Below are 14018 nucleotides of genomic sequence, written 5' to 3'. Positions count from 1 at the left end.
AATTCCTTTATTTTTATACTTTATTACGTATCTCTTTGAACTTTATGGATAAGCACGATTTTAAAAAAGATTTATGATGGTGTACTATAAAAAGAAATATCATAATTTAGAGCTCACCATTTCTAATAATTTGCTACTGGTAATTATTATAACTTTAAACATATATAAAAGCTGGATGTTGTCTTTTCTGTGACTAATCCATTTCTTTAAACAGTAATGTTTCTATACATCTTGATTACACAACTTTTAACACTATATCACTTCGGAAAACGTATTATGTGTCCTTTCTTGTGTTAAATAACAGGCTGAAACATGTTAACGAGGTAATGTAACATTTAACACAAGAAAGGGCACATAATACGTTTTCCGAAGTAATGTTTCGTTTCACATGTTGGATGATATGATCATATGGTGCTATTCGGACTAACCAATATAAAACATTGGCCCTTTACAAAACAGACTGTTGATTCTAAAAAAAATATTATTAAGAATAACAAATAATTCAGATTATTGTGATTTTGTATAAATGCTTTTAGGAATAATTAGTCAAATTTTAACTATATATTCGCAGTGCAATGAAAGTCAAACATAAATCACCAACATTCTTAACAGAGCTATGAGGTTGTTTTTTATGATTAGTACGTTGGGTTTTCCTTCATAAATCGCAAATCAAGAGAAATTCATTTCTAGCAACTCTGTCATGTTTCTGTTTAAAAAATATACAGTATATTATGTGAAACAATTTTGAACGTATCATCACAGTAAATAATATTGATAAGTACTTGATTGACAATGCAATATAAACCAATTTGCATACATCGAATTCTGTAACAAGACCAAACAAAGAAATAAATAATTATTTTATACTATTAAGCTTTCATTTTTATATTGCTGCATGTAAATCGTAAAGTTATAATATCTCTTGCAATTTAGAATATTTCAGAACACTTGAATAACAGCACGATACTACGATAGACTAGATTTTATTCAGCAGTAAATTTGTTCCATTGTTGTCATAAATTAAGTGCCAAGACGGATTTCTGAAGAACAGCTGTGGGAAAATAGACTGAAAAAAATTATAAATGATAAAGTTAGAAAAATTGTGAATAGTTCTTATACTCGAAGATCATCCTGGGTGGATCCATGATGCTCTTGGCATGAGAGCTATCACAGCTTCATCTTCCAAGTGCTAGGAGACATCCCATGTAGCATTGAGAAATAGTGGTGTGCAGTAGATAGCAAGTAACCTTTGTTTCACCTACGACAATCACCTCCTAAATCTAATCTTTTTGCCTGGTCTACACCAACAAATCAAGTCAGATAATTTTCAATAAGTGTGCATGTTTGTCTCCCTTCAATACATGTAAGCGAATGGTTCTTTCTGCTGAAGAAAAAATAAATATCAATATATGATTCCTACATACTGACAATCTGTTCGAGAAGTACGAAGGCAATTGAGCAACATTGGACATTTTCCCTAAAATTTCAAAGACAGCTTTTTCAATAAACAGAATTTTCTACAGTTCAGTTCAGAAAGCAACATTATTACTATTTATTACTATTAAAACTAAAACTCTATACGTTACAGTGACTCATGAATTAAGAAAAGATGAACCAGTTTCTAGGCACACGTTTTGCAAGTGTATTTTGACTCGTGTTCATGACAAAGACTCATTCCTTATTTTCTTTTCAGATAAGGTCGGGTTCTATCTGCATGGATATGTCAATTTTCAAAACAACCAATACTGGAGTGCAAAAAAACGAGATCTCCCCCATGAAGTGCCCCTTCACAACTAGAAAATCATTGTTTGGTGTGCCATTAGTCGTTAAAATTTAACTCAAGAATATTTATGTAGAATCTTTAGTGTATTGCAATTATTCATAATTTAAAGATGTATATCACTACTGCATTGATTAAGGCTGGTTGAGTGGAAGAGAAAACATTCTATTCTAATCTATTAGTAAAAAACAAATTATAAGGACCAATATTTTTTTGGAAGACTAATGCTGATAGGTATATCACCATGACTTTGCAGTCTTTTTTCAATCAACTGTCTGAAAGTGAGCGTAATTTCAGTTCTTTAAACAGGATTCTGCAACAGCGCATATCGCCAATATTTCTTTACAGACAGTTTGTAATGTGTTTGAAGATAGGCCCATTACAAATATGTGGTCTCCATGATCCCCTGAACATATATTTTGTGACTGTTATCTTCGGGACACACTGGGGGGGGGGGGGGGGAGGACAGAAAAAAACCCACACAACCTATACAAACTGAAGAACAATATTGAACAAGAAATAGCCTCCATATCACGATGTGAACTACAACAAGTGATCGGGAATTTAAGCTGATGGCAAGAATGCATAGAAAAAGCGCAATTTTAACACCTTCTTTGGTAAATTAGGTGAGTAAAACACTTTGTAACACACTGTCAGCTTGAATATCCATGACAGATGATTACTAACATACAGAAGAGGTAAGCTTGATGACAAGAACAAAAATGCTGTGCTGTGGATTCAAACAGGCTAATCACCCAGTACTATTATGATTGACACGAACACTAAACAATTAATGGTTTGGTCAAATACAAAGGATGTAGGTGGACCAACTAATAAAAAAAAAGTTTTAATGTGGATACCACAGGGCCGAGGGAGATAGTCATACCAAAGGGCCGGGGAAGATTTTTGAAAGACCTAGAGAAAAGGATATAATGTTATGACATTTACAGACAGACAGTAGAGATTTGGAATTGTAAGATGTGGAAAATTATGAAGCTTATATCTATATCATTACTGCCAGATTCTTCTACGTCTTATGCTAATAACTTGCTCCAATTTCAATTCATTATTTCTTGAATTATTCTAAACTTTTGTTTCTCTTTAGCATGTATGTTAAAGGTACTGTACTTTGTAATTCTGCTGTTCTCTATCCTGTCGACAAGTTTTCAATTCAATCTGTGATTTTAAATAAATGCTAAAATTTTGTAATTCTGCTGTTCTCTAACCTCTCGACACGATGTTTTCAATTAAATTTGTGATTTTGAGTAGATTCTAAAATTTAATTGTATTTTTAATTATTTTATCTTAATTCCAATTATGAACGTGATCCAAAAATGAATAAAGACAGTTCTTCTCATGTATCTCATTTATGCCATTGTCCATCCTATGGAAATCCCATACACCTCCCACCTGGAATTTAAACGAAAGACATCATGTGGTGGGTTGGCGCAAGGTGTGTGATGAGAATATACTATCGGACATGAAAAAACGTTTATCGTGATCATTCACCTTCATTCACTGTCACGATAATTGGTTAATACCTATTTACTAAAATTATGATCGTAAAACACAATATAACACTAAAAATACCGGTATATTTAACTTTAATAGCAGAACGTTGAACAAATCATTTTTGTCTAAGCAACCACGCAGTGAAGTAGGGAAAATATTATGTACATAGTACTACATATGTGCACTCACCACTATACAGGCATCTAACAGTTGCTATGCTTGCAGATTCCAGGCAGGAAGTGTACTAGACTACCAGGAAATATTGTTACAAGTTGCAGTCGTATACAGACAGCATTGCTTTTCATACACATCACAGTGATTTGAATGTCTCTAAATTACAAAATATGACTAAATTCTCACCTGGCAATCCAAGCAAACTCTTGAACCTTGAACAAGCATTCAGATATTCACAGTTCTTTGCAGAAGCCATTGGTGCAGTGGACACTGGAGATGCAGGTGCTGTGCTGCCACCTATCATCTGAGCCGATATGGCTCCAGGCGTTGGAATATGTGTTGAAGAAGCGTTCATCACTGTACTATCATTCAAAACTGCATCTACATTAGAGTCTGAAATAGTTGCTGTGAGGTTCGTATCGGAGCCTACATTAGTTGTAACATTAGGAACTGAATTCATATTCGAAATACTAACATTCGTTGCATTGGACACAACAGGTACAACATTACTAGCATTGGAAAGAGGTAGAGAAGGAGGGGTAACAACTGTAGAGGTCGAGATCTGTTGAGATATGGGAATGCTTAGAGATTTTAAATTCGTGTTGGTGACAACTGGAGGACAAATCGGAGAAGTGGTGTTTGTGTAGGGACTCAGAGGAGATGGAAGATGGGCTCCCATTGCTTGGAACTCGCCACTACTGCTCGTCAGCATATTTTCTCCACCACGGTGTGAGAAAGAGTTTTCGCCACTTCCACAACTTGCCAGCAACTCCGACAGCTTCTCCTTCTCGTCACACTCCAGATCTGCCTTCTCGCTCAAGGATTCTGATTCGAGTTGTGTCTGATCCTGGGTTGCATCCAAGGAAGATGTTGCTTCTATTGTGCTGGGCACCAACGATGCCTGGACTGAGCTTTGGTTCACATCATCTGATAAATTCATGATCGTTACCTGTCAACAAGAGTCAGAATTTCACACAATGCATTTACATTTACATTCCTATAAATGATTCATTAATATAGCTCTTATCGTGTTATTTGATTTTTCAGCTTATGATGGGAAAAGAGGCTAAATAGGAAGCTCAGCATAGTCAGAAAGGTGTGTTTACTTTCACAGATGTATGCATATATATGATTACAGATTGTAAATGTTAACAGAAATTAAAATAAATACAGTACCAAACTGGGATATGGGGAACGAACAAAGCAATCACCTTAAACAAATTTCGAATCTTACTTTTGGATTTCCAGTCTTCTAACAGTCTCTCGCCTTTAATTCCAAACAGTATGTTTCTTTTTTTCAATACATGTGACACACACGCACACATAAATTCAATGGAACAGCATAATACAATAGAAAGTTGAGAGGTTATATTACTTTCGGTGTCAAAAGGTAAGTATCATTGGTACATCCATTAATCAAGAGAGAAACCAAATTTACCAACAACATAAAACGACTTTGGAATAAAGTATAATATAAAAGAGGAAATTACGTCTCTATTAGAAAGAGAGTGCTTAGAAGAAATAAAAAATAGGAACAACAGCAAATAAAGAATCCATAAAGGTAGTGATGGTTAAGTCTTTTTTACTTCCTACTGAAAAGACTCACTGCTGTAATAGTCCTGAAAATAATCCATAACATACCAAAATATTAAACTCTATCAAGAGTAGAATACGTAAAGATCGTAACTCTATGATGTAAACCGAACATTATTAGAGTGTTAACTGTTTAGATTAAGAAAATCTGTACCAGTAAAAATAATAATAGTAAGTTTAACCAGAAAGAAAGGAAGGAAAAATGTAACACAGAGCTCAAACATCTACAAATAGAAACAATGTGACGATGAGAAACTATACAGCTCAATATTTTCATTTTGATATTTTCATTTTGAGGTAGTTTTAACCGATAAGCAGAAGTACAATGAGTATAGGATAAATGGAACCGTCAATTTGCTTATCATACAATATATAGTGTTATTAACTATACTAGCCGTACCCGTGCGCTCCGCTGCACCTGTTAGAAATAAATATAAAGTAATTACATAATTAATATAGGACGTTTGATCCAGGGAACATTCGTGTTTGATAGAAGGATAAATCGTTTAATATGTTATTTAATTTAAATTGTATTTAAATAATTAAAATGCGGTAATTTTGGTCCAGAGAGCAATCATTTGGTGCAATGACAATTCCTTTAACATGTTTCTTAATTGTTATTTCATGCAACCATAGTTTAATGAATATTGACATATCATTTAGTTTTAATGTGTATACTTTATATTACTTGCTAATATGTTTCAGAAGTTACTGTAATAACTTTGTAGAATTATGTCCATCTAAAGAAACTACAATTTCCAATGGTGAAATAATAATTAAACAATTAATTAGCTTCTGATACTACTTTATACAAACACAGAAACATTCTCTGCAGGCTATGTTTAATAGCTTTCGATTGTTGTTGTCCAAGGCCCCTTATAGACGAAGTCATTTGTTTTTATTTCAGTACAGCGCCTTAGATGATGTTGTTATTGTAATTTTAAAACTCATTTATCTCATTAAATATCAGTCCTATCAAAATTTTGTATAGAATAAAACTTATCGGAAATTATTTTTAAATAACTTTTGTTATGTAACATTTTTTATGAAAATTAATAATAAGGGAGATATTTCTATTTATTTAATTGAAGCCCCCTTATAACCCCACTTTTAAATAAAGTATTTTGAATGTCATATAGCCTAAAATCTAAGTTACAACGAACTTAATTTATATTCCAATTTCCATATAAATCGGTTCAGCCATTATCGCGTGAAAAGGTAACAAACATCCAGACAGACAGACAGATAGACAGACAGAGAGACAGACATACAAACAAAAATGTCAAAAAAGCGATTTTCGGTGTCAGGATGGTTAATTATACATGTTGACATCAATTATTTTTGGAAAATCGAAAATTACCAGAAAAATTTTGGCTACAGATTTATTATTAGCAGGGAACGGATTTATATGGACTAAAAATATATGAAATATGTAAATATATATGTAGTTATTTTTACCAAAATATGGAATTAAATATGGATTTTTACCAAAATATGGAATTAAATATGGACTTAAAATTATAAAAAAATGACTATGTACGTTAAATATTGGTACATTTTAATCAAACTAAACAAAAAATATAATGGACGTACTTTATCTTCCAATGTAGTTTCAACAAAACACAATTTTTATTGTCTGTTACCATAACAATAGGTTACAAACATTTCTTTCAAGTGCTGAAAAGTGAATCTTCTTCTATTGTCTCTGAGGATAGATTTATACTGACTAAAAGAGCATTCGACGTCACAAGAAGTAACTGGTACATAATTCAATTTCACAATGTCTGCTGGGGATAAGTCCAAGTTAATCTTCACTGTTGATTCACCACTCATCACAGCAACAACCTTTTGTAGTTCTTCATATCCAGGGTTTTTTGAAAGTACAGTGTCCACCTTAGCTCTTACTGCATCTGCAACTTTACCTCTACCACGATTCAGTTGTTCCACAGTACTATTTATAATTTCAAAACTTTCAGATAGTGAAAGGTGCCTATTTTGGAGACTTTTGAGCGTTTTTATGATGCATGAAAATGTATGCTGAATGTGAGCTAAGTCATTCTTCACACTTATGTCACAGGTAACTGTTTTCGCAGTATCAATTGAGACTGCATCTTCAGAGTCCAATGCAAGGAGAACATTGTTAATAGAGTCTATATGTTCGGCATAATATTCAACTGCTTCTAGCCATGTACCCCATCTAGTTAAAATTGGCTTTGGTGGCAATGGAATTTCAGGGTACATTTCTTTCAACACGTTAACTCTACTGGGAGCTTTGAGAAATACTTTTTTCACTGATGAAATCAACAAATCTACTTTAGGGAAATTGTCTCTGACCACTTCTGCCACACGATGAAATGCATGCGCCACACAAGTAAAATGAGTCAATTTAGGATATACAACAGATAATGCTTGTCCAGCTTTGACCATATAAGGGGCAGCATCGCTAATAAAGAATAACACATTATCGTACATAATACCCTTTGGCCACAGGATACCCATAGCTTCGTTGAACAGTTTAACTATAGTTTTGTTATTGCACTTTTCTAGAACATCACAATGTAAAAGAATTCGTTCAGAATATTGTTCACTTAACAAACCGATAACTACATTACCAACAAGTCTACCTTCTTTGTCGGGAGTCTCATCAATGGAAACCCAAATTGAACTGTCTTTAATTTCATCTCTTATCTTCTGTATTGTCTCATCGTAGATGGATGGAGCATACGTCTTCCTAAGTGTTGACTCATCCGGGATTGTATGTTGAGTATATTTTTCAAGGAATTCCCTGAAGACCTTATTCTTTAGTTTGTAGAGAGGAATATCAGCAGAGATGAGAGAACGGCACAGGTCGATGTTAAACTCAGATCTTACATTCGATGTTGTTGGTTGTGTTGAAAACAATTGTCTCTGCTTGGAATTTAGTTGTTTGTTGGCCTGATGTTTACTAGTTGTAATGTGTTGTTGCACCAGGAACTTTTGTGTAGATGATACTGCACACTGACACAAATTACAAAATAATATTTTATTGTCAGTTGATAAACCAACTTCTTTAAATTCTGAAATGTAACTTGTTAGTTTTGATTTTAAATTGACTGAATGACGTACTTTTGGCATATTTACCGTCTTTATAGTATGATTTACAAAACTGAACCTATGTGTACTCTGACTGGCATTTAACTGTTGAGCTGCACAACTGAAGTCTGTTAAAAATTTTAAATTAAATTAATACAGTTTTGTAACTTACTTTCCCATTGTTGATAGGACTGCTAATTTTCAAATAACTCTGATGTTAAAGGGATTACTGAACATGTGTTTAAATCTCTATTGTTGAAATGTATTTTTAAAAGTTAATGGAATTTTGTTTTGTTTTATTGTTAAACCTAATATAATATGGACTGTTTTATATGAAATATGGAAAATATATGGAAATTAACGAAAATATGTACTAAACTCTAAAATATGGAAAAATATGGAAAATAAAAGTAGGATTTTTCAACCCTACACATTGTGAAACATAAAGATAATGCAAAATATAAATTATATTAGCTTTATAAGTAAATATGTATTTACATATAAATCCTTTCCCTGATTATTAGTATAGATTATAACTAGACATCGGATTTTTAGGCACTAAAAATTGCAGTTTTAGGCGCCTAAAATAAGCTCAAAATTTGTAAAATTAATCTCTATTTTAATGAAAATACGCATTTTAGGCACATCAAGGTATCATACTTATTTCTTTCACTGAAATTTTTAGTTATACACTAAAATACGCACAAAAAAGTATGTTTAAACATTAAAAAAGAATACTATATTATATTTATAAACAGAGCTGCACAAATTTAATATATTGAAACTAATGATATAATGATTATTGATATCAAGATTACTCATTTTAAGTTATTGAAATTCAGTTCCATGCTCAGATTTTATTATAATTATCTGCACAGTACACCACCAGAATTTTTTCTAAATTCTCCACAGTTAACCTTTGCCTTTTGTCACTGAGAATCATTTTGAAAGCAGAAAAACTTCTTTCAACCGAAACTGATGTGAGAGGCGCAAATTTTAAATTAGGTACAATAGAAACATCAATACTTACTGGAACATTTACACTTTCCCCCGATATCACTCTTGATACTTTTTCCAACAATGAAAATCCTACATTCTTATTTAATACGTTGTCCCACTTATTTTTAACTTTTTTCCCAGTTTCGCCCAAAGCAGAATGTATGTTCACTTGAGCTTCCTTTACTATTGCTATTTGGCTACAAAGAGATTGTTTTTCACGTTCTAATTGTTCAATGCTTGCAGGTATGAAAGAAAAGTTTGATGTTATGTAGGCAATGTCGTTTTTCACTCGTCAGTCATTCAGATAATCTTTCACTGCTTTCACACACGCTGCACTATCAGTTTCAGGTAATTTATCAATAACTGTGACCACTTCTTTAAAATACTTAGAATAATACACCACTGACTGAATCCAGGTTCCCCATCGTGTAACAACCGGCTGAGGTGGGAGTGGGATATCTGGAAAGTTCTCTCTGAATATTGAAATCCTGGATGGGGCTTTACAAAAACATTTTTTTGTGTTAGAAATAAACGAATTGACAAGAGGAAATTCATTCCGGATTGTTTCAGAAACCCTGTGAAGGCCATGTGCTAGACAGGTTACATGCGTGAGGTTAGGATAAAATGTTTTAAGAAGTGGAGCTGCAGCAACCATGTATGAGGCAGCATCAGTACAAAACAACAGAACTTTAGAATCGTCTATATTACCTGAGTATAAAGACTGTAGGCCTTTATTTACAAAATAAGCAATGGCTTGGCTATTCACTTTCGAAAGTTCCTTAACACATACGCGGTGTGGAATCGAAGGTCCATCAGGACTAAGTTTTCCTACTACCATATTTGCTATATACCTATTCATAGGATCTGAGGTTTCATCCACAGAGACCCATATGTAAGAATCACCTATATCCTCCCGAATGGAAGCTAAAGTTTCATTGTATATTCTGTCTAAGTAATTTTTTCTTAGGGTCGACTCAGATGGGATATTTTGTAAAAACTGTCTTAAAACCGGATTTTCAATTGCATTTCAGGGAATGTTAGCAGCAACAAACGCTCTGGTTAAATCAGCATAGAAATTGCTGCTGAGATTGGATGAAGTAGGCTGTGTTAGTAAAGTTTGTTGCAGTTGATTTTTCTGCTGAGCTTTAGCCTTATGAGCCGCTCCTTGCACATGCTGCTTTAGGTGGCACTTCTTTTCTTGCGAAATCTAAAAATGTAAAGTAAACTGAATTAAAATAAAATCCTAATTGTTGTATTGCCGTATTTCTATCACAAAGTTAGTGGGTTCGAACAATCAAAATTTTAATGACCTGCAAATACTTTAACTATCGGAATTTAAAAGGTTAAAGTGTAGTGGTCTTAAAAAGAATTATACCTCAGGATAGCTCAGTCAATGTATAAATATTATAGGCCTACTCATTAAAATTAATAGAATTTATATATTTCAACTATTGTTACATACCTGTTTGCTACAAATCTTGCAGAATATTATTTTTCCATCATAAGTGAATTCTGAATATTCTGTTAGCCATTGCCGGATCAATGTAGATTTTGCACTTATATTTTTCGGCATTATCGCGTTAAACTTCACAGGAAAACGTCCTACCGCTCAAAACTTCTCAACACAAATAAGGTGAGGGAAAGAGCAACTGTTAACGAGCATTCAAATGAACCGTTGTTATTGAGATTCAATTGGACAAAAATACAAAGTTCCACTTATTGTTGCATTTCCTGGTAGTGTTAACACTAGGAGGGCCATTCTTTTAAATATTTGGTAACGGTTTACCCTACTAATTCGCAGTTTTACGACTTTTCATAAATATTTCAAAAACACTCTTTCTCCAAAAATTGTGATTTTATGACACTCTGAAGGGCAGTACAGCTAATCGGTTTCAGACCGAAAAGTCATTTTTATAGTATAGTATATCTCTGAATCGGTAGCAGCACATGTTGTGATTGTTGCCTGCTTCAAAACTAAGGTTGGTTCTTTGTCGGCATTTATGCCTCCAAACATGTTAAATTCGGTGAAATCTATTGCGAGTGTCGTGAGATTCAAAACATTTTGTTTCCTTTATCAATGGTTTCATGGCCGGTGTGAAGCAAACTTTCCACTTTTTAAATGCCTTAAATTTCGCAGTGAATGCATGTATAAATTATAAAAAGTAAGAGTAAAATGCGAAACTTTACAGTGAGTTAGGCATTTTTAGGCGAATATTAACAAATTAGGCTCTAATAACCGTTTTAGGGCATTTTAGGGCACTATAAAACTCTTTGAATACCTTTCAATTTCCATGAAACACAAATATTAATAATTATTTTTACTTTTCTCCTAAAGAAACAAAATAGGCATTTGCCCTAGAATCCGATGTCTGATTATAACGTTTTCGGCATACTATGCCATCATCAGATCATGAGAAGTTATCACTTTGTACATGCTTAATATTGGTGCAACATAGGTTAAATGCGATATATTCAAATAACAAACAACAATACTCATGATTACACTAGTTATATAGGCAATACTCGTGCTTGGATATGACCAAATTCAGCTGTTTAATTGGACACTGTGTAAATGTCATTATGTCATAATTAGACATCGGATTTTTAGGCACTAAAAATTGCAGTTTTAGGCACCTAAAATAAGCTCAAAATTTGTAAAATTAGGCTCTATTTTAATGAAAATACGCATTTTAGGCACATCAAGGTATCATACTTATTTCTTTCACTGAAATTTTTAGTTATACACTAAAATACGCACAAAAAAGTATGTTTAAACATTAAAAAAGAATACTATATTATATTTATAAACAGAGCTGCACAAATTTAATATATTGAAACTAATGATATAATGATTATTGATATCAAGATTACTCATTTTAAGTTATTGAAATTCAGTTCCATGCTCAGATTTTATTATAATTATCTGCACAGTACACCACCAGAATTTTTTCTAAATTCTCCACAGTTAACCTTTGCCTTTTGTCACTGAGAATCATTTTGAAAGCAGAAAAACTTCTTTCAACCGAAACTGATGTGAGAGGCGCAAATTTTAAATTAGGTACAATAGAAACATCAATACTTACTGGAACATTTACACTTTCCCCCGATATCACTCTTGATACTTTTTCCAACAATGAAAATCCTACATTCTTATTTAATACGTTGTCCCACTTATTTTTAACTTTTTTCCCAGTTTCGCCCAAAGCAGAATGTATGTTCACTTGAGCTTCCTTTACTATTGCTATTTGGCTACAAAGAGATTGTTTTTCACGTTCTAATTGTTCAATGCTTGCAGGTATGAAAGAAAAGTTTGATGTTATGTAGGCAATGTCGTTTTTCACTCGTCAGTCATTCAGATAATCTTTCACTGCTTTCACACACGCTGCACTATCAGTTTCAGGTAATTTATCAATAACTGTGACCACTTCTTTAAAATACTTAGAATAATACACCACTGACTGAATCCAGGTTCCCCATCGTGTAACAACCGGCTGAGGTGGGAGTGGGATATCTGGAAAGTTCTCTCTGAATATTGAAATCCTGGATGGGGCTTTACAAAAACATTTTTTTGTGTTAGAAATAAACGAATTGACAAGAGGAAATTCATTCCGGATTGTTTCAGAAACCCTGTGAAGGCCATGTGCTAGACAGGTTACATGCGTGAGGTTAGGATAAAATGTTTTAAGAAGTGGAGCTGCAGCAACCATGTATGAGGCAGCATCAGTACAAAACAACAGAACTTTAGAATCGTCTATATTACCTGAGTATAAAGACTGTAGGCCTTTATTTACAAAATAAGCAATGGCTTGGCTATTCACTTTCGAAAGTTCCTTAACACATACGCGGTGTGGAATCGAAGGTCCATCAGGACTAAGTTTTCCTACTACCATATTTGCTATATACCTATTCATAGGATCTGAGGTTTCATCCACAGAGACCCATATGTAAGAATCACCTATATCCTCCCGAATGGAAGCTAAAGTTTCATTGTATATTCTGTCTAAGTAATTTTTTCTTAGGGTCGACTCAGATGGGATATTTTGTAAAAACTGTCTTAAAACCGGATTTTCAATTGCATTTCAGGGAATGTTAGCAGCAACAAACGCTCTGGTTAAATCAGCATAGAAATTGCTGCTGAGATTGGATGAAGTAGGCTGTGTTAGTAAAGTTTGTTGCAGTTGATTTTTCTGCTGAGCTTTAGCCTTATGAGCCGCTCCTTGCACATGCTGCTTTAGGTGGCACTTCTTTTCTTGCGAAATCTAAAAATGTAAAGTAAACTGAATTAAAATAAAATCCTAATTGTTGTATTGCCGTATTTCTATCACAAAGTTAGTGGGTTCGAACAATCAAAATTTTAATGACCTGCAAATACTTTAACTATCGGAATTTAAAAGGTTAAAGTGTAGTGGTCTTAAAAAGAATTATACCTCAGGATAGCTCAGTCAATGTATAAATATTATAGGCCTACTCATTAAAATTAATAGAATTTATATATTTCAACTATTGTTACATACCTGTTTGCTACAAATCTTGCAGAATATTATTTTTCCATCATAAGTGAATTCTGAATATTCTGTTAGCCATTGCCGGATCAATGTAGATTTTGCACTTATATTTTTCGGCATTATCGCGTTAAACTTCACAGGAAAACGTCCTACCGCTCAAAACTTCTCAACACAAATAAGGTGAGGGAAAGAGCAACTGTTAACGAGCATTCAAATGAACCGTTGTTATTGAGATTCAATTGGACAAAAATACAAAGTTCCACTTATTGTTGCATTTCCTGGTAGTGTTAACACTAGGAGGGCCATTCTTTTAAATATTTGGTAACGGTTTACCCTACTAATTCGCAGTTTTACGACTTTTCATAAATATTTCAAAAACACTC

The 14018-nt window shown here is 33.3% G+C and overlaps 1 protein-coding gene across 1 annotated transcript in view; it reads right to left on the bottom strand.

The window, feature by feature from the left end:
- The window catches only part of Neurl4 (neuralized E3 ubiquitin protein ligase 4), a 124415-nt gene that overhangs the window by 35709 nt on the left and 74688 nt on the right, over positions 1-14018 (bottom strand). Inside the window, exon 22 of the mRNA XM_069834575.1 lies at positions 3653-4415. Within this exon, the coding sequence (XP_069690676.1) occupies positions 3653-4415 (763 nt within the window). The remainder of the gene's footprint in view (positions 1-3652; positions 4416-14018) is intronic.

The sequence above is a fragment of the Periplaneta americana genome, chromosome 9, assembly GCF_040183065.1.
Source record: "Periplaneta americana isolate PAMFEO1 chromosome 9, P.americana_PAMFEO1_priV1, whole genome shotgun sequence".
Classification (NCBI taxonomy): domain Eukaryota; kingdom Metazoa; phylum Arthropoda; class Insecta; order Blattodea; family Blattidae; genus Periplaneta; species Periplaneta americana.
The sequence above is the reverse complement of the archived record's forward strand: the minus strand, read 5'-3'. Positions and strand labels throughout refer to the sequence as shown.